Raw genomic sequence first — 21,566 nt, forward strand, 5'->3', positions numbered from 1 at the left:
CCTGGAAATTTTCTGAAGTCCCTGAGTTTAGTGGGAACCATTTCTGCACCAGTAGCCAGGAGTAAATTAGCGCCTTGAACCCTATCACTTTCAGTGGCACCTGAGGTGTCCCAGAGATCTTGTGACAATTCTGCCCGCAGCCTCTCAGGAAGGAGGATATACTAACTCAGCCTGCAGCCTGGGTAGCAGAGGGCCTGGATTCTGGTCCCTCTCAGGAGACGGCAGGCCTGCAGGGTTCTTAAAGCCTCATGCAACATGACTAACGTCTTGGATGCAGATCACTTACATCCTGCTTGACCGAGAAGCCCTGGGCCAGGCTGAGAAGGCTGTGGCTCTGAGAACCTAGAAGCAGGCCCTGGTCCTGTCACTTGAAGATTGACCAGCTTCGATTAAATTACTGGCATTCCTGGTCCTCACCCATGGTGTGTGCACAGGAGATGGATGGATCATTACCACCACCGCACCAGTCAACAGACACCTCATCCCGCTCAACAGCAAAAGCAATCAGATCGAGGCTAGGCATGGTGGCACATACCTCTAACCCAACACTCAGGAGGCAGAGGTAGGTGATGTGTGAGTTCCAGGCCAGGTAGGGCTACATAGTGAGACCTGACTCAAGAACAAAGTAACTTTATTCTGCAGGTGAGAAACCAGCTTGGAGGACAATCGGGCCTAGCTAGTGAGTGACAGAATTAGACTCAGACCTGACCTTGGACCTCAGCACCTTCTAACCACTGAGTCTTGTAGGAGATCGCCAGAGGGCTCAAGCCTTGTCCAGAACCAGGGCAGTCCTGGCCAGTGGTTGGGAGAACAGGGCAAGGCTGGCTCTAGCCTTAGACATCAGCTAAGCTGGAGCAGAGTCCCAGCAGCGATGCCTGAGGAATGAATGAATGAATGAATGAATGAATGAGTAAAGGACTGAGTGCTGACCCCAGGCTCTCTCACCCCTAGGCCTTGGCATGGACACCCTGCATCCTGGTGGTTTCCAGATTCTGAGGACTGGCTTCCCTATTGTGCTCACGCAGCTTGGTCTGTGCCCCTTGGTCCCTGTATTGCTGTAGATTTATTTCCCTTAGCCAGTGGATGAATGGGAGGCAGGCCACCCAGGCCTACTTAGGGCCAAACTGAAGCTGTCCATAGGAGGAGAGGCCATAGTGGAGAGGCCAGGGACCTGGCCATGTTCTCTCTGCCCACAGACACAAGGTGCAGTGAGAAGTAGGTCGGCCAACTGAGCTGCTGTTGGCTTTTCAGACAGGGCCCAAGGATGCTTTCTAGGGACGTGACAAACCACCACCTAACTTGTCACTCTGTTGCCCAGGGCAACCCTCTCCAGGCTGAGTTGGGAGCATTTAGAGTTGGTTTGAACTATACAGTGCAGGTGGAAGCTATTGTCTGGCTCTCCTGGTCAGCTCACGGGTAGTTGGGTCCCAGATCCAAATCCAAGAGACCTCTGCCAAGCCGGTGATAGGCCCCAGAGCATGGCTTAGCGGAAAGATTGAGAGCTGGTGACAGGATCAGTTTGCGCTGTCTTTAGGCTGCCCTAGAATGGCCTCTGACCCTGAGGACTGTACACAGGAAGTGGCATAGATCAGATATTCAATAAACACTTGCGAATAAGACCTGGAGAGAGCTGGTATTCCCAACTTTGTACATGTCCAGGCCAAAGCTGGCGTCTAGGGGGCCTCTCAGCCAGAGGTAGAAGAATCTATTAAGTTTTCCAGCCCAGCCAGTGTCCTAGGAGGAGCCTATCGGAGCCCCAGGAGCTGCCCCTCTCGCTCCCCAGCCCTGAGCCCACGGGGATCCCATCCCACAATGAGAAAATAATGACCATAATGAGAGCAGTCACCCACACACATGTGCACAGCGCTTTACAGGTTACAAAGTGTTTCACATACATCATCTCATCAGTTCCTCACAACAGCCCTGTGAGGTAGGCAGGGCAGGGACAATGTTCCCATTTGTACAGATGTGGAGACTGAGGCCCAAGAGGGCCAGCGACCTGCTCGAGGTCACACAACAGTGAGCAGCAGAGCTGGGACCAGAGGAGAGGAGTCAGCCTGCCTCTGGCTCCTGACTCTTTCCGCCGACTGTACTGTTCCCCAGGAGGACCCCAGCCCGTCCCAGCTTCAGCCACACCCGAGCCTGGCACCCACCTCCCCTTGGTAGTGCTGCCTGGCAGCCAGCAGACAAGCCCCACCCCCCGGGTAGTCCTATCCCCTTCCCTACTTCCTGCAAAAAGCCAGCTAGAGCTGGGCCCTGGAGCTGAGTGCCACCAGGGCTCCAAATGGCGCCTAGCAGAGTGGGCCAGAGGGTGGGGCTGGAATCTCCTTCCCTGTTTTCCTGAGTGATCCCTCCCCACAGGGGAAGAGAAGAGAAAGGAGGAAGAGGAGGAGAAGGAGGAAGAGAAAAACAAGAAACTGAGTTGGAAGAAGGCCCTGGAGCCATCAGGACGTCAAAAGTTTGCATTCCGACTAGCTATAGGAAATAGTTTTTTTCTTTTTTTATTATTTCAAGTTTTCATAAAAATCCATTAATTATTGAAACCCAAGTTACAGAGGAAGTTTGTAACTTTTTTTTTAATTGAATTATTGACTCTGCCGCGTGGTTCGTCGGCTTTGGATTCGTCTGTCAACTCTGGCCCCTATGTAGGCGGGGTCCTCAGGCCTGGCCTTCTGAAATCCTGGTAGAAGGAGGGCAGGCGGTGAGGGCGAGGCTGGCGTGGCAGCGGGGGCGCGTGGGGGGAGGGGAGAGTGTGTGAGGAGGGCAGGGAAAGGTGGGAAGGCCTGGGGGTGAGTGGGCAGCAGCCAGGCACCTTCCCTGCCCAGTGTTCCCCCGGAAGTGGGGGGTCCCTGCGCCCCCACCCTGCCCCATCCTCATATCATCTTCATGTTGAACTTGCGGGGTGCATCAGCTGAGCTGATGCCTGCGTCCGATTTCCGGGGCACATATTCAATTTCGATGTTGTGCTTTGTGTTGCCTTTGCCCCGGCTCCATAGAAACAGCAGCACCAGGCAGAATAGGACCACGCCCAGGAAGGAGATGAAGCCCATGGTGGTGGCGATGATGAGCGTCTTGATGTCGAAGGGGAAAGGCACAGTGGCGCGGGTGCTGTTGGCCTCTCCCTCGCCTGGCTGGTTGGAGATGAAGGCGAAGGTCTTGTTGGGTTGATGGGGCCAGTCAGGCGAGTAGCTGCGCACATGCAAGTGGGCGGGCATGGAGTCGTTGCCGCCTGCATTGGCTGCGATGCACAGGTACGTGCCGTTGTCCTGTACCTGGGCGTAGCGCACCTCCAGCGTGCCATCAGGGAAGACTGTGAGCCGCCCATTGCTCTTGGCTGAGACCAAGTGCTTGCGGGGTGAGAGCCAAAGGATAGCTGGTGGAGGGTCGCCATCTGCCCGGCATACGAACTGCACCGTGTGGCCCTCATCTACAAACACCTGCTGTGCCTTGCGGTCCCGGATGTGGGCCCGGCGGCAGGTGAAGTAGTTGGGTAGGAGCACATCGGGGAAGTCCTTGAACTCCTTGCCCTGGACGAACTCAGGTGTGGCGCAGGTAGGCTGCTGCCTGTTGAAGTTGAGCCGCCAGCGGCGCCGGAACACCCACAGCAGCCGGCAGTCACAGGCCAGTGGGTTGGAGTCCAGAATGAGCGTCTCCAGGTTGCCCACCGAGTGGAAGGCTGACTCCTCCAGGGTGGTCAGCTGGTTGCCAGAAACATTGAGCACACGCAGGTAATTGAGCCCACGAAAGGCGTAGGGCTCCACCACGGCCAGCTGCCCGCCCACCAGTTGGATCTCTTGCAACCGCAGCAGCTCATGCAGCATGGAGCCCTCGATTGTACCGATGGGGTTGTAGGAAAGATTGAGGAAACGGAGATAGACCAGGTGGCGCACTGCCAGATAGGGCACGGCTGTCAGGTTGCAGTGCGTGATAGATAGGGATGTCAGGTTGAGGCCGTAGAGGCAGTTGGGGGTCATGGTGTCCAGGTAGGGCCAGTGGGAGATCTCTAAGACCTTGAGTCGGTACAGCCTCTTGAAGGAGTAGTCCCGTATGGCATTGATGTTGAGGTGTCGTAGCCGCAGGACGATGAGGCCATGCAGGTGGGAGAGTGCCTCAGTGGGGATGGAGGTCAGATTGCATTTCTCCAGCGTCAGCTGTTCCAGGCTGTTGAGGCCGCTGAAGGCTCGATGGGAGATGTAGACGAGGTCATTGTCGCCGACCTCCAGCGACTTGAGGTTGTATAGGTCTTGGAACATGTAGTCTAGCAGGATGACGATCTTGTTCTCGCTGATGTCCAGCTTGGTCAAGTTGCTGAGGCCGGTGAAGACGCCCAGCGGGATGAGCTTCAGGCGGTTGCTGCGAAGCCCCAGCGTCCTCAGGTTGAAGAGGTTGTTGAAGGCGCCCGGCTCCACAGCGCTCACAATGTTCTCATTGAGTTCTAGCTCCTCCAGGTGTGGGAAACTGGCAAACTCGTCCTGGTTGAGTGTCTTGATGCGGTTTTTGCCCAGGTCCAGCAGGCGAGTCTCGGTGGGGATGCCCTCGGGCACCGCCACAAAGCGCTTGCGGTGACAGAGCACTGCTCGGTCCTGCGCTGAGCACTCGCAGCGGGGCGGGCAGCCGGTGGCGGAGCCTGACAGCACAGAGCCCAGGACCAGCAGGAGGATGGGCTGCCAGCAGGCCAGGAGGGGGCTGGGCATGCTTCTCATACCCCCTGCCAGCATCCTCTCGCTCACCTGCAGCCGGAAGCAAGCACAGGACAAAGGTGGCGATGAGCAGGCAGTGCTGGGATAGACCCCGCCCCACCCCCATCCCAGATGGAAAGGTTGCAGAAGGAGGGGCAGTGCCATCTCGTTTAGGGTTCACTGGCAGTTCACTTTAGACATGTCCTGAGTCTCAACTCACCCAGGGCTTCCTCAGGGATAAAGCCAGCCTTGGTGAGCTACTCTGATTCACAGAGGATCAAAGGGCTCCAGGCCAGGTTTCTGGAAATAGTCCTGAAGAGGAAGGAAGAACGCAAATGGACCCAGCCCACGGGGCACGCCTCCCTGCCAGACACCATCGGACTTTCCGCCCAACTCTGCCACTGAGTCCGGGGAGGCTTAGAAGCCCTGTGTACCTGTAGAAGACACTAAATCTGCTCCAGGATGGGGCTCTACCCAGAAGCCAGGACCCAGTCAGAGAGCCTCTGCAGAAAGATCCCACTGGGGATCCCGTGGGTCCTGTGAGCCCTGGAGCACCTCTTCTACAAGGGTCTAGCCCTGACTGCATCAGCTACTCAGCCCAGGGCATGAATGCTTTCTGCTTCCTGGCCTTAAGCCTGGCATTCTTCCTAAAATATCATTTCTCTAGACTGCAGGAATCCTGGCTTGAAGACCCAGGAAGTCTGGGGCTTTCCTCATCCCTGAGATGCAGGCTGTCCCGTTTCAGAAGTCCTGCCCATTCACCTCTCTGGGTTTCCATCATCTCTTCCCTCCGCAGGGCTTTTCTGGAGTTAACGGTTTGACCTCCAAGACCAGGGCAGACAGTTTTACCCACCCACACTGTACCACCGAGTGTGCCAGGCTGGTGAAGGCTGGGTCCCAAGACATGCTGAACTTGGTGGGAGGCGACAGAGAGATGGGAGTGGGAACTGCTGGAGGCTGCAGGTGGAACGATCCAGGAGTGTGCAGGAACCAACCCTGCAGAGCTTTCCCGTTCCTGGTGCTGCCTGCCCTTGTCCTCTGTGGGAACTGGCTTGGTGATGGGGTGGGGAGGAACCAAGAGGTGTTCAGGGATGGACCAAAGCAATGGTCCACTACAGCCTTCTGCCACCAGAGAGATGAAAACCGTCTGCTGCCCATCACCCTTGCCTCTGGCCCTAGTGGGCTGCACTGCTGCATGCTGTCTAGCACTCATGGCTCTGTAGAGCCTACTGCAGCATGGGGAGGCCAGGCTTGGGAATTCTATCTGTGCCCAATCTGTGTTCTTCCTCACCTCTTGACACAGCTTCTGCCCTCAAGCCACAATTTATCATAGTTGTCATCCATGGCAAGTGAGGCTCCGAGAGACCGTGACTGTCACTCAACCACTAGCGGGGACCAGTGCAGACTAGAAGCTCCAGCTACACACACTTTCAATGCTCTACCGGTCTCCAAGAGCTGACAGGTACTTCCTGGTTGTTGATCGACTAAGTGACTGATTAACCAGAGAGAACTCATGGTGTCATTGACATGTTATGGAATCTGCACAGTTTTGTTATCCCCAAGGGCTTTGCCACCCACCCCCTTCCTCCCTCTCATTCTCTCTCCGGATTCCTCTGTGTCTGAGCCTCTCCCTACCCTGCCCCCACAGGACCACTTTCCACAGTCACACACGCTCCAGTGACCCACCAGAAAAGCAAACATCCTGACAGGCAATCAATAAGTAATTGGGCCAGCAGCTGGGGCTGGTGTGGGTGTGAGGCTGGGGACCTCAGGAGGTAAATAGGACTTTTAGTGTCCATCTCAGTCAGGCCTGGGCTAGCCTGGGAGCTGCCGGAGAAGAGGAGGAAGTAGGGAGATGGGAAGAGTAAGGACACCGAGATGTTGGCAAACCCTTCATGCACATCTGTACAGCATCTGAATCTACCCATCACCTCCCACTCCACAAAGCCACACACTGCCTCCACTTGGCCCTGCACACCCAGCCTCTAAGCCATTTCCTTTTGGGGAACTGTCCCAAAGGCCTTTTCATCCTTCCACACCAAAGACCACCTCCCCGACAAAGTCATCTGTGAGTCACTCAGATGTCATCTCTTGCCTACAACACAGAGACACTTGAGTCTTCCTAGTAGTGGCATGTGATTGTGGTGCATCTCACTTCATTCCAAATGACAGTCGGCCTGACCGAGAGAACTTCAGGTGAAAGAGGATGGTAGGAAAAGAGGAGGGGGTGGTAGGGGGTGATGTCATGCATAAGGAAAGGGGGGGGAGAGTGTCCTGGCAGCTGAACAAAGTGGGAAACAGATTCCAACGCCTCAGCCTATGCCAGCCACCACGTGACATATGTTCAACTCTGGGTCACACTGCTGCTGTCCCCGCAGAGGCTGTGTCACCTGCCATCGGGAATTGCCCAAGAACTCACGCTGTGTGGAAGGCAACATGTGATCAAGAAGAGGTTGCTATGGGGAATGGAAATCCCTCTGCCAGGGCCACTGAACTAGGAAACCTGGGAAAAGCTGGGCAGCCTTGCCCTGTACAGCTACCATTCCGAGCCAGGCCGTTAGCCACAGAATAGCAGGCCATGTGCCATGAGGTCAGATGTAAGCCCCGAATTGCCTCTTCTGTGTGTAAGCACATATGTGTGTGAGTGCATGTTTATATGTGTGCATGTGGAGGCCAGAGGTCAACGTCAGGTGGCGCCTTCTCTCACTTTCCACCTTATACCTTCACGCAACAGCTCTCACTGAGTCTGGCATTTACCAATTCAGCTGGACTGGTTGACCAACAAGCTCTGGGGATCCCTGTCCTTACCTCCCCAGCACTGGGATTGCAGGTAAACACCACCGTACTTGGCACTTTAGGTGGGATCTGAACCCAGGCCTCATGTTTTCATGGTAAGCATTTTACAGACTGGGCTATCTCCCCGGCCTGTCAACCTTCGTCTTTTACAGGTGGCTGTCCTGAAAGGTAGGGAAACTGAGGCCCCGAGAGGCTAGAGTACCTGCTCATACCAGCACAGTGGCAGCAGAGCATGCTGAGTGTAGGCTTCTAGACACACAGTCCTACAGGGTGTGTTGGAGTCACCCAGGCTACTGAGCGGGCAGTGTGTAACTCATCCCTGGGACCTGGCGGCCCAAGGCTGCTCCTGTACTTTTCAGGGTGCTTTATGCTTTTTAATCAGTGCTTTAATTCCGATCCTTGCCCCCTGAAGGGCTTCTCATGAGGGCAAGAACTCAAAATTGGAACAATAAATACAAAGAAAATAAACATCAGAGACAGGCAGGTGGCAGATAGAGGATCGCAGTGCCCAGGGCGTGATGCCCAGACCCTGCAGTAGTCTGAATCCTCCCCAAAGTGAGGCTGGGAAGCAGTTGAGCTATCAGTGTAGCTCAAGATGGGGCTCTGAACTTTTCCTGCAGCAGGGCTGCCACAACTTTTTCTAATGTCCCGGGGTAGACATGGCCTGGCTCAGACACTGCTGCCTGACACTGGTCATTTGCAGTTCTCCAGCCTATGGTTTACCCTGGGCAATGCCTGCTCTTCCTAGCCCTCTTCACGTATCATCAGACATTGGGTTTCAGAGTCTCATGGAATGGACACCCAAAACGCTGGACAGTGAAACATCCTTGTCTGAAGACAGAGGAGGGTGAAGACATGAGCGGAAGTTTCATCAGGGCTGAGAGGGTCTATGTGAGCCCCGGGCTGCTCAGCTCCCCTGATGGGAGCTCCTTCACACTGGGACTCTGGTGGGGAGAACGGCTGGTGGTGGAGGAAAGGGTGTGGAATTCCTCACAACGTGGACTGGGCCCACGTTGCCCCATAGGCAGTGTCTGATGGCTTCTGGGTGCAGCACTAAGCCAGGCTCACAAAGCTTGTCAGAAATGGGAAGGGACTAACACACTGGGGAAGAGCAGCTGTAGGCTGCATGGATGGAGCTTTTCACACCACCTCAGAAACCCAGGAGACAGGGGTCTCAAGGGCATTTTGCACTCATTTTACAGTCGAGAAACCAAGGTGCAGGAAGGGACTCACTTGCATCAGCATGAGGCCACAAAGCCAGGAGGCAGCAGCACTCTGTCCCTCTGGTGGGTCTGCTGGTCTTGGGAGCGCCAGCTGCCTGGTGTGTGTGTGTGTGTGTGTGTGTGTGTGTGTGTGTGTGTGTGGTGTGCACACGCACAAGCGTGCACGAGTGTGCACACACCTGTTCAAGGGCACGCATGAGGGTCCTATTAAAATGTGGCCCAGAGAAGCAGGAATCTGCTGGTCCTCAGAGAGCCACGTATTTAGTCCTTGCAGTACATGGGCCTCCTGGCATGTGTTTAGTGATTCTCTACTTGGCTGCCTGGGAACCCACACCCCTGTTTGGACCCAAGTCTCTCCTCCTTTGGGATAAGCTGCAGCATGGGTGGAAGGCTTAGGTATGCTGGGCTCTCTGTTGGTATCTCACGGTGCTCACTCAGAATTCCTTAGGAGTGGCAGTCCCCTGGACTTCTGGGCACATTGCTTTTGGGCACAGGAAGGTCTGTGGTGTGGCAGAGTTGGCAGGCTAGCTAGAGGACTCCCTAGAGTACTCAGCCTCACTATCCATAAAGGATCACGTGGAAGAGAAGAGAGGTGACAGAAGAGAGTCACATGGTTTTCATAGGATGGATCAGAGAGGCGGAAAGACAAGTGGGTGGTGGGTGAGAGATGGGCACGGGGACAGGGAAGTGGCAAAACGGCAACAGGAAGAGAGAGATTTAGGCTTGGTGGTGTGTGTCTTTAATCCCAGCACCAGGGAGGCAGAGGCAGGCAGGTCTTTGTGAGTTCTAGGCTAGCCTGGTCTGTACAGCCAGAGTGACACAGTGAAACCCCGCAAAACAAGGTATCAGTTGTGGGTGGAACCAGAGCCTGCACAGGGACCATGTGTGTGGCCTCTACCTCACACTGTATGACGTCCAGTTGTCAGACTGGGGCCTGTTAACCTAGCCTGTTCTCACCACTGCCCCTGCAGGGGATTTGATCAGCTAGCCATCTTTAGATGGGCAGACGGAAGCTAATGAGAAAGTGAGGGGACTCAGTCACCAAAGAACAAAAGAAGCCAGGTAAAGCTTGGGCCTCTCAAGGCAGCTTTGCTCCCAGTTGCTGACTTGCTGGGGCCTTTCTTTGTCTTCAGCCTCAGTGGATCCATGTTAAGCATGATATTGCCAGTTACATGTTGCCTGTTCACTGGCAGCTAGGACCAAGAGGCTGGGGCAGTATAGTACCCTTCTAGAGACATTCCACAGCAACCTGTTGGTTCTCCTCAACATGACGGGTCTGTAAAACTTTCAGCTGGTGGGGCCTCTCTGGAGCATTGCTCCTAGTCTCTCTCCTTCTCCCTTTCTCTATGGCCCCCAGATTAACATGCTAGGTGGATTTCATTCAACTCTGCACTCCTAGCCTCTCCCACCTCAACTAGTCAAAGAATCACACCACTCTTGGGGCAGCCCCTGAAACACTAGGCATAGGATTCAACCCTGTCCCCGGACACCTAATCTCAAAAAGGTATTCGGAAAGAGAAGTAGAGAGGGCAGAGAAAGGAAGCCAGCCAGAGAAAGGAAGGTATGATGGAGGAGGTGGTTTGTGGCCAGGCCAATCTGAAAGCGTGTGAGACTCCCATTGGGGCTCTCATGCCCCAAATCCTGGCCCAGTCCCTGGGCTCCTTTAAGACGCTCCATTCTGGTTGTTCTGACTCATCCCTGCCGAGGTGTGAATGGCTGATAATGGTTCAAGGAGGGAGCTGCTAATGGGGGGGGGTGTAGTGTTAGTCTGCAGGGCTAAGCTGAGAGCCCAGGAGCAGGCCACCTGGACCCAGGGGAGGGGGACCCTGAGAGGAGGATCAGCAACTAGACTGAGCTGTAAAGAAGTGCTGTCTTGGCTGGAACAGCCCAGAGTGTCCTCTTCTGGCTGCACTCACCCCTAGCTACCTCCCTCACCCCCAACAGGAGAGAGAAATCAACCTGGAAGAAAATTGAGGTCACGTCCTTTGTCGTGCATAATTTTTTATTTTCCTCCAGCTCTTGATTCTGGCAAAGACTTGCTAGGCTCCCAAGGTGTTATGTGCACACACACAGAGAAAACACTAGTATACATGTGTGATACAGAGAGAACACCAAAGCGTTTGTGGGTGAGGGATCACCTGGCTGGGTTCCACCAGCCCTGCCAGCCTCTCTGGCACCCTGGGAAATTCAGTCTTTTCCCTAATGTGTTTACCTGGCTTGTGGCTGAAGGACACCAATGGGATGAACTGCTTACCTATCAGCCTAGGTCAAGTGAGGTCAGGCCAGTCTCCAGGCACCTTGGCTGTCCTCAACTCCCTGGGCTGCCCTGGAGGAGCATCTGGCCCCTGAGTGCAGGGGAGAGAGGCCCCTGCCCACTTCACCCAAGCACAGCCTGTCTCGGGAGCCGCCAGCCTTCCGGCAAGCCCACAACCTTAGGCCATTTGTGGGATAAATTATGAATTTTAATTGTCAAAGCATCTTAGTGTTTAAAGGCTTCTATATATAGGGCCTAGAGAAAGTCAGCTATGGTGACCAAGCGCTCACTGGCTGTATCCTGGATCCCAGCCAGGGCACCTCATCCTGCTTTGTGATCCTGGGGGACGACAGGATGGCTTTTGGAGCTTGCCATTCACTTTACAGGGTCACGTGTGCTGGGTCTGCCTCATTAGAGAGCACTCCCTTTTTTGAATGGGAACTGTCCCCTAGGTGAAGAGATGCTGGCCAAGCCTAGGTGAGGTGATGATAGAGAAACTCATAGGGAAACCCAGGACCTGCACCTCCATGTGACCCTTCCAATCTGAGATGCTAATCTACACCCTTAGGGGCAGAAAGGCACCCATAAAGCCCCCTAGCCCGTCCTCCATCCAAGCAGGAATTCAGCTATTCCATCCCCTTACTCCCTGGGGCCTCTCAAGATGCCCTAGCTTACCACCATCTACAGAGCCCCAATCCTTGAGAGAGATGAGCATAGATCCACATGTTGGAGCAGGCCAAACTTGAGGGGAAGCAGCAGGGACTGCGGTGAACTAGCAGTTGGATCAATATGGTGATGGATGCTGGGAACCTCCTGGAGGGCACCTGGCATTGGGCGTCCTATGGAAAGAACATCTACCTATTCAGACCGGGGAGATTCCATGGGTGGAAAGTTGGAAACAACTAGTTACATCAGTGCATGCCTTTAATCTTAGCACTTGGGAAGCAGAGGCAGGGGGATCTCTGTGAGTTTGAGGACAGCTTGTTCAACCTAGTTCCAGGCCACCCAACACTATATAGAGTGATCCAAAATACTGGAAACACAGAGAGGAACTGTGAATCTGTTCAACGTCACGGCGCGGTAGGAACTCTGGATAATCTAGACTCTGCCTCACCTTCCTTAGTGTCCTACAAACGTGCAGACAAAGCAGAGTAGCTCACACACAACCAGTCAACTGGTATTATCTTCACAATCGCTTAGGAGGCTGGTATGCTTCTCCCAGTTCTCCTGATCAGGGAGCCGAGAGAGGCACAGAGAAATCATATCATTGCTGAAAGTCAAACAGCAACAAAGGACAGAGCTAGGGTTTGCTCTACCTCTGCTTGTCTTGACAGCTCTTCTAGAGACCTGCAAACTCTTGAGGTGCTCTTACCCCCTGAGACCATAATCTCTCCATTTGCAAAGGGGCTGGAAGACTCCTGTGGCCTCACCAGGTTGGACACAGAGCTCATGAAGACGGAAAAGAGGCATTTATACTGAGCATGTAGTAAGCATGACGGCCTCACTGGCCCTGAGCGCATCAAACCCACTGAACTGATGAGCAAACTGAGGTTGGGATGTTAGGTCAAGACCCTGAGCCAGTCTGAATCCAGAGGAACCGCATCTTGGAGACCACCATACAGATGAGAAAATTTGGTCTAAGAGCGCCAGAGGCTGCCCACTATCGCAGGCCTACCTTTTTTGTACACAGTTACTACTTTCTCTGCCATTCCAATGTGGCCATATATCTCATGGTGGCGCCAGGTCGTGGGTGAATGATGGCTTTGGACACTCATGCTTCACAAAAGGGGGAAACCAAAACCCTGATACATCATAAAGCAAGATCTGCTGACTTTTTTATGTCACGGTTAGACAACCTTTAAATAAAAACACCACACTCTTCCTAGCATTGGCTGGTCAAGCTCTCTCTGCTCAGTCCTGGCCAGCCCCTTGCAAACGCCCATTCTTCCCACATGGTAAACTGAGCTCATGCCAGGGGGCTGGTAGATCCTCTGGTCAGACACAGGCTATGCTGGGCCCTGCACAGTTGGGTGACCACTAAGTTGCCATGACACAGTCCACACGAGGTGAGAACCATTGCAAATCTCTAAGAACAGTGTCAAGGCTGAAGATATCAAGTGTCCATGGCTGGCACAGAGAGATGAGCCAGGACAGTGAGTGGAACCAGACAACAGGGAGGTAGATGAGCAGCTTGCCCTGGCCTCACTGTGAGCGGCCTGTCTTAGGATGCATGCAAGCAGAGGCCTTTCTGGAAGCTGCATCTCATCGGCCTCTCTTGGCTCTGAGATATCCACATCCTGGATCCAAGCCAAGGGACTAGAGATAGCGCCCCCACCCATATCTGCAGGCCTGCTCACTCAGGACCATGTGGAAAAGGGATGCTGGCTAGGCCCCTGCCCCCTCTCCAGGCCGAGAGTGACTCTCCGCAGAGGACAGCAGCAGAGGAGGTGGTAGGGCGAGATTAATTCCCTGAAACGGAAAAAAAAAAAAAAAAAACAGAAAAAACACACACACACCACACACCCTAATAACATGTAATAAGAGGTTGGAGATGAGGAACAATGCCCTGGTAATGTCACCCTGGCGGCAATCAATTTGGGTGTCACATGAAATAGGCATAATTATTCCGCCAGCCCTGGCGCTTGTCTCTAACCAGCTCCAGGGGCCCAGGCCTGGGCGGGAAGGCGGGTGAAATCAATTGTGTGTACACCGGGCTGGCAGGGAAGTTACTCCAACTTAGCCTGTCAGCACCTGGCTTCTTAGTTCCTCTGCCGGGCCTTGTGGTTTAGGGACCCTTGGATAGCCAGGAGCCATCTTGCTCGGTCACCCTTCATTCATTGCACGGGCAAGAGCCATCAGAGAGGGCGCCTCAGAGAGTTGTGAATGCACACATCTGGCTATCCAGCTGTTGGTCACCACACCCTTCCCGTCACCAGTCCCAGCCTCATGTCAGTGCGATGGTACAGGAAGGGATCTTCAGAGAGCTGAGCACAGGCTCCCTGTACCTCCTGAGCCAGGTCAGTCCTTCCCACCCTGAAGTAGACCCAGAGACACTGGGTCTCCCAGAATTCCTCTCCTTTTGTTCTTGCTGCATGGGGACATAAGCCTTGCTCTGCCTTCATTTCCAGTTCCGTGGGGTCCCCTCCCACCACTCCTGTCCACTCAAGCTCAGAATTTTTACAGACAATACCGCCATGCCAGAGGAAACTGACCTTCGTGGGGGAAGAGGGGAAAAACCCCTGAGTGAACATCCGACCCACACTGGATGCTGCCTGCCCCAACCCCCTTTCATACACTACCAGCCTTGAATCCCAGAAACACAAATCGAGGCTTTAATGAAATCCCACTTTGCACTCATTCAATCCAGAAGAAAAAAAAAAATCAAGACAGCCGACAGACAGCGTGGAGTTGTCTGGGGATGGGAGCAGTGGGAGTGGCCGCCCTCTGTGGCGGGGGGCTGGGGAGTAAAGTGGTCCAACCAATTTGGAAAACACATCGGCACAGTTCCCAGGAAAGCACCGTTCCCAGGAAAGCCAAACAGGAACATGTCATGCAGGCCAACAGTTCAGGGCACTTCCCACACTGCCTGCCTGGGGAGACAGGGAGAGGGGGTTTGTGGCAGCACTCAGTAACAGAAAAAGTAACTCTCGGAGCCAGAAAGAGTAACAGCCCAAATGCTCACTGATAGGAGGGCCAGGAATACACTGTGTTACATTCAAGTGACAACCAAATCCACCAGGGAAAAATGAATGGGTGCTGAATATCCACTACCATTTGCAATGACGTGATAATGAGTGAAAAAGCCAGTTCCAGAGGACTGTATTTGTTTATGCTTTATAGAGAGCTAAAAAAAAAATAACTAAAAATGCCCGAGTTCTTCTATAGCTAAATAGATTGTTTTATTTCGGGGCTGGGAATTGAACCCAGAGCATCAGGCACATTAGACAGGTGTCCTACCATTGAGCCACAGCCTCAGCCCCAAAGGCAAGAAGCAAGAGAAATCTAGGCACACAATGTAGGGTGGTAATTGTCTCAGTAAAAGGAGTCGAGGGTGAAGTGTGGAGAAGTACGCCGGAAGAAGAGAAGTCTAATCGCTGCAGTCGGAGAGTTGGGTCACATGTTCACTATGCTATCACGAGCACCACTACGATTTATTTTATTCATTATTTTTGTGTGTGTGTCACTATGTGTAGCCTTGGATAGCATAAAACTTACTATGTAGACCAGGCTGGCCTTGAATTCACAGAGATCCACCGGCCTCCACCTCCCAAGGGCTGGTATGGCGGGGGTGTGTCACCACGCCTTGGCAAGTACTACTATCTTTAATACGAATGCATGGATCAACAAGTTAGCCGGCTAGGCCTGGACCAGTAGGCACAGCTTCCACCCATGGTCAGGAGGAGAGCACTTTAGAGTGAGCTCACGCCTCCAAGATGGGGGCCTTTGACAGGTCACTCCGCCCTTCTGTTTGTTTTCTCACCTATAAAACCACATCTCAGCACCACCTACAATGAGAAAACCGGAAGCACATAGCTGATATAAACTGAGTAGCTGGTGCTCATTAAGCACTCACTGTGCGCTCTGCATCCATCTAAGCGCACTCATTGTGTGTATCAGCACACTTAATTGCCATCACCTCCACTAAGGTAGAGACTGGTTAACTCCACTTTACTGGAAGGGACATGGAGGCCCAGAGAAGTTAAGTAAGTTACCCAAAGTCACAGAACTAGGCAGTGGTGGAGCTGAGGCTCCCAGGTCCACTCTCACCGTGAGGTGGGTGACACTGGGGACGCTGTACACTCAGCAGAGCCTCTATTGGCCCACGGCACTCGGAGATAAGCACTTATCCGTTCCTCACACAGAGGTCAGAATCAAGAGGCCTCAAACCTGTTTAGAAGTGACCCTGCCTTTTCAAAGCTTCCTTCGGAGAGACCCCTTACTCTAGAAACCCCCAATTCCCGTGTCACTGCAAAACCTGATGCTACGTCAGGACTCGACCAGCTCCACAGAGAAACTCCCACTTCTGGAGCACTGTGCGTTGGCTCTCTCCAGTCTACCTGGGACATTTTTAGTGCGTATCTAGCTCTACTCATTCATGCAGCTAAGGAGTCTATGTCCCCTCCAGGTTGCCCTTGCCAGGAGGTCCTAGGGCCTCATGGCATCTTTCCCTCGTCCAGAAGGTTGCCTAGATACTAGGGTAACCCACGAGGTCTACCCAGGAGCCAAGCAGGCAGCTCAGCGGGATGTTCAGAATAAACGCATGAATGAATGGGCTGCTATGCCATCATCTGTGAAACCAATGTGGCTCCTTAGAGCTGCGGGCACTAAGAGCAGCTAGGGGAGGCTTTTGGAAGGAGAGGGCCTTTTAGGAAGGGATGCTAGACCAAGCCAAGAGAGGATTCAGGCATATGGGGAAGACTGGTAGGGACAGAACAAGATCCAGTCAGTAGGCTTGTCCTGGGAGGGGAACTTGGGGCTGGAAAGTCATACACACACAAAAGCCAGACCAAGATTCTCGCCTGCAGGGCCAGCCTTCTGCTTTCACAGGCACCTAACAGTGGTTCAGCGAAGCTATCAGAACACAGGACCTGCTCAACTTTTTTGCTAAGCAACAGCTCATTCTGGGGGAGGAGGGCAGGGGTTCTCTAGAATTCTGAGTTCAAAAATTAAAACAAACATACAATTGTCTAGATTGAGAAATGGATGTTTAGAGACGGATGGAAAAGATGAGTCCTCAGGATCAAAGAGGATCGTGACAGGTAGACGTCTCTCTACAGTCTTCTCAGGCTCGAGGATCCCTCCACTCACAAGGCATCAACCTCAGCATGCAGCACACACCCATCCCGTAAAGGCTGCTTCCTAACCCTCACTTGCTCCAGGTCTAGGAAACATCAGGGTATGATGGAGCTCTGCCCAAGGCTGTCTCATATACACTTTAGCTAGGGATGGGGGAAGGGACGTAGAGCCAAGAGCCCCACCAGGTGTGTGGGGGGTCCTGCCCTTCTTAGGCCGGGTGGTTGGGTGTTGCCCTCGGGTCTTCTGAGGCCGTGTGCCTTTTCCCTGGCACCTTCAGCATGGCTCCAATGCTTTCTTTGCCTCTCCTTTCTATCACCTCCCTCTTGCCTCCCAAGCAAACCATGTGCCAGCACCCTCCCAGGGGTTGAGGACTCTGTACCCCTCTTGGCCCACACAAGGACAAAGGGCCAGGAGCAGTGGAACACCCACCACCCCTCATTAGCAGTCCTCAGTGGGGCCAGGTAAACCCCAGGATCTCTGCCAGCTTGGTGCCCCTGAGCTCCCTTGGCACCAAGGCCCGTGCTAAAGTCGTTGGCATAATGGCCAGCAGGGCTGAGCCCAGAGCCGGGAACCAGGAGAGCTGGGCGCCCTCTGGCTGTCCAAGCCCAGCCAAGGACTGAGGAAAGGCTGGGCTGGCAGAAAGGGGCTGGCCCAGATGGTCCTGCCCCCACCGCAGCCTCTTGCACTCCCACCCACCAGGGCAGAGCTGTTCCCATCTTCCATGTGCCCCAGTCGCCACTGCACCCACCCACCACAGGGCATTTGAGAACAAAGGGGAGGTGCAGCCACAACAAGAGCTGGTCAGGGGCTGGTCAGGGACCCCAGCAATAAGAGACCTCAGGGGACTGCCCACCTACCTGGCCCCACCCCTCTTCAAAGTGGGACCCACCCAGAAAGAAACATCTGGTTGTCTTAGAGGGCAGGAAGCCCAAAACCCACCCGAATAGGGTGTGTTTGGGGGACATACACAAGAGGCTCCTTCCTCACCTCCCCCTTCTCAGCAGGCTCCCACTTCCCACCCATTTCCCTCGGTATGAAAAGTGGGGCAGGAGGAGGTGAGAAGCCGGGCTGAACGCAGACAAAGGGGAGCCCCGAAGGTTCCTGGGTCTTCCTCAACTGGACTCCCCCCCTCCCTTTTCTTCCGCCCTCCACCTCCCTTTCACCCAGGAGGAGCGAGAAAGGAGCCAGAAAGAGGCTGACAAGGCTCTTGTGGAGAGAGGGGCAATCCGAGCAGGAGCTTGGGGAGAAACTGTTTGCTAGCCGTGTCCCCAAGCGGGGGGGTGGTCTCTGGTCCACCGAAGGAGACTCACCCAGGGCTCAGAGAACGTATCCTCTTAGGTGACCATTGCCCAGAGTGGGAGAATGATTTAGGGGGCACCAGGGCAGGAATGGAAAAGAATGGTAGGGATGACCACGGGTCCCAGCTTGCCAACCTGGGATCTGTTAGGACCGGCGGAAGGGAAATGGGAAAATCATTTGAAACTTGAGGGTCAGGCCTGCGACCCCAAAGGGGGTCTGGGTGGTACAAGGTGTCCTACATAGCCCCAGGAGGGTGAAGCCTGGGCCGACAGCAGCTCCCAGAGGCACTCGCCGCAGGGCTGCCGACTCGGGCTCGGCCAAGGCGAAGGGGCTCACCTGCATCTCGGGCGCGCTGTCCGTCCGCTCGGCTTGGTCACCAATCGCATGTCTCTCTTGCCGGCGCGGCCCCAGCCCCAGCCCAGCCCCCCTCCTCCGTCTCCTCCTACAACACCTCCGCCCGGTCCGCGCGCCCTCGCAGGGCTGGCTTTCCGTCTGTCTGTCCCACGCGGGCGGGAGCCCAGCCGGCCCTAGGGCAGGAGCTCAGGAGTCGGGGGCGGAGGCTGAGGCCGCGGCCGCGGCGGGCTGAGAAACCGTAGCTCTCAGGACGCCTGTCGCGGGCTCCCGGAGCCTGGTTCTGTCCCTCGGGCCGGCCGGGAGCGGCCGCCACCGCCTCTACCGCTGGGGCCGGGGTCGAGGCCGGGCGTTCTCCGCAGCGGTGCCGGGGCCAGGGCTGGGGCCGGTGGACAGCTGCTGCGCATGCTGCTCTGAGCCCCGCGTCGGGAGAGGGGCCCGAGCGGCGCGGGTGGGGACTCCGCGCGCTCCGGGACCGGGACCGGTCCAGGTCCGGCCGCCTCCTGAGCAGCCGCCCGCTCCGGCTCCCGCGCCGGCTCCCGCTCGGGCTCCGCGCTCTGCCGCGGCGTGGGGAGGGAGCGAGAGGAGCGAGCAGCGAGCCAGGGAGGGAGGAGGGACAGAGGGAGGGAGGGAGGGAGCTAGTGAGCGAGCTCTGGAGCGGGGCGGGGGAGGAGAGAGAAGGCGCGGCCGCAAAACCTGGGTGGGGGTCCTTCTTTCAGAGAACCAGGCGAAGATCGAGGAGCGTCCCGGCAGCTGCCCAGAGCCCAGGGGGCAGCGAGAGTGGCAGCGGGGCACAGACGAAGAACGCTCCCGGGCCGGCGCCCCCGCGCTCCCGCCCTGCACCACGCAGGGCCCCTCTGGGTCCCAGGCTCCAGCAAGTCTTAAGCCAGCCCAGCCCGCGGTCTTCCCAGAGTGCGTGCACCTATTGGCGTGTGATTTGTCTCTGGCCACATGCGTGTGCATGTGAGCGCGTGTGTTCACACGTGTTAACTGGGGTCACTGCACACTGCCATGTGGACCGACACACGCACGTGGACAGACAGGGACCCCCACCTGGCCACGGTTGTTTAGAGGACGGCTTGAGGAGGGTCAGGTCTTGACCCCTCCTCTCGAATTGTCCAGGACACTCCCCCACTCCCCACAAGACACCACCACCACCACCACCACTTCCTAGGGATCTTAGGGCGAGGCCGGCCGCTGGGACGCACAGGAAGGGGATGTGGAGGCCGAGCTGGCTAAGTGGGTCTACCCGGGGGCCAGGTCTAGAATTGCTTTAGCATCCTAGTCTCCACCCCGTAGGGTTTCCTGTCCAGCAGAGGGCAGCAGGTCTACCTGGAAGGCTCCGGACCATGACACTCTACTAAGTGACCAGCAGAGGGGAGTATAGACCCTTAGTCTGGGCTCAGCTATTTACCATCTAACTCCCTAAAATAAATACTGAGTTTGGTGGTTACCACATTTCAGATGACTCCAAAGAATAAGACCTTTATATCGAGACCCAGACTGTTCTTGGGCCACAGATCAGAGACTAGCCTGGCAAGGTGGCCTGGTAAGGGCTGCGGTGTAGGCAGGCAACCCTTTGGGACCTCACATCCTTCTACAGTATCTCTTTCCATCTGCTTGAAGCCAGATGCCCCTTAAAACCATGCCAGCTTTATTAGAATAACCATCAATGAAGACACCACAAGGCAGAGTTCCCTTCTCCCCATTAGCACCTCAGAACTCCCGGTAGTTTGTAGGCAGGCAAAGAAGGAAGCTGTGCAGGGCAGGAAGAGACCAGCGCAAGGCCTGTGCCTTTCTGGGGTGGGCAAAGATCCCGTTCCCAGTGCCTTGTTCGCCTTCCAAGGAACCAGACTGGCATTTCAGAGATGCCTGTCTGTCTTGGAGAGGCCAGCTTCAAGTCCCCACCCCCAGCACTGTCTTGATTTCCACAGACCAGCCTCACACACATAGTCCAAAGAGTTGCACAAACCTGTTCCAGCGAAACCGATCCTGGATACCTCTCAGCCTCACTGGCAGACCACTGCTTGGGACATTCCTGCCTTGTCTACATCCATCCTTATCTCAGGCCTACCTAGAGCCCCTTCCCGCAGGTGTGGGTGCTGCTCCCTGCATCTTACATTCTTCTTCCAACAACTTCAGGAAGAGGCACCACTACTCCCCTGAAATAAAGAGCAGGAACCCCAGGCTCGGAAAGGTTACGTGACTTGGCCACGGTCACACTGCTTGTAAACCGTGGAAAGGGAATTTGAATGGCTTTCCAGGGCTGAGTAAACCAGTGGGAGGCAGGCTTGGCAGAGGGACTTACTGGTAGGAGGGGAGGTGGGGCGGCCACACGAGTCCCCTCCCTTCCAGAGACTAGCGCAGGCGGCTCATGGGTCCCCCATTCCGTGATCCTTGCACCCCCTTCCCAGTCTCCCCAGCTCCCCCACCCCGGCTGTTTGTGAGTTACCGGTGAGCTCCCGCCCTCCCTCGCCGCCTCCTCCCACAGCCCGACAGGAATAGACGCTCCCTAGCTCCTGCGTAAAGGCTCTGCCAGACCCGATGCGGGGCGGGGGGCGGGGGCGGGGGCTATTCCTGGTGCGGCGACTGACGCAGGCAAGGCGCGGCCACCGCAGATCTCCACCCCCGACTCACCTGCTCCCTGCCTCAGTGATCTGGTCGGAGAAATGGGGGAGAGTCCATCGGCCCCATTGTCAGTCTCTAGTTTCTAGATGAGGAAGCTGGTGTGCTAGGCTGATATCTTGTGGTGCCCATCTACCCATCTTCCTTCGGTGTCCTGGGGCGATGGAGGTGACACCCCAGCTACGTTGAGGTCGTACTCCTCCACTGTAAGGTAGCCCAGCCATAGCTCTTTCTCTATGTCTCCTGAAGAAACGGTCCCTCTCAGGTTCTCAATCTTACTCCACCAGAGGAAACGATGGGAAAGGGGGCTTGGGGAGGATGGGACCACTACAGTCTGAAGAAGCCTTTATGAGGGCTCTGCTGGGGCCTTGTCCCTGACCTTATCATTCTGACCCCAAAGGGAGTAGGCTAACACTGGGTCCCCTCCTTAGCCAGATGACTGGTGGGGTGGCCCTCAATGCTCTCACAGATCCCAGGGCCACTGGTGAAGCATTGGGATGGTCCAGTTTGGGGACTTTACTAGAAACAGAAGTACAGCCAAGG

The 21,566-nt window shown here is 55.3% G+C and overlaps 1 protein-coding gene across 14 annotated transcripts in view; it reads right to left on the reverse strand.

Moving 5' to 3' along the window:
• Positions 1–1,837: 1,837 nt before the first annotated feature.
• The window catches only part of Lingo1 (leucine rich repeat and Ig domain containing 1), a 181,592-nt gene continuing 161,863 nt past the window's right edge, over positions 1,838–21,566 (reverse strand). For 5 of the 14 annotated variants that reach the window (XM_087561978.1, XM_087561980.1, XM_087561982.1 and 2 more), the window contains 2 exons: positions 4,900–4,991; positions 1,838–4,730 (listed from right to left, as the gene is read on the reverse strand). In XM_087561978.1, the coding sequence (XP_087418104.1) occupies positions 2,874–4,718 (1,845 nt within the window). In that variant the 5' untranslated portion in view covers positions 4,719–4,730; positions 4,900–4,991 and the 3' untranslated portion in view covers positions 1,838–2,873. Of the gene's footprint in view, positions 4,731–4,899; positions 4,992–18,383; positions 18,961–20,370; positions 20,667–21,566 lie in introns of those variants that run through there. The other 9 variants (XM_087561976.1, XM_087561979.1, XM_087561977.1 and 6 more) reach the window with 5 other exon arrangements.

This window comes from Rattus norvegicus, chromosome 8 (assembly GCF_021556685.1).
Source record: "Rattus norvegicus strain SHRSP/BbbUtx chromosome 8, alternate assembly SHRSP_T2T, whole genome shotgun sequence".
NCBI lineage: Eukaryota > Metazoa > Chordata > Mammalia > Rodentia > Muridae > Rattus > Rattus norvegicus.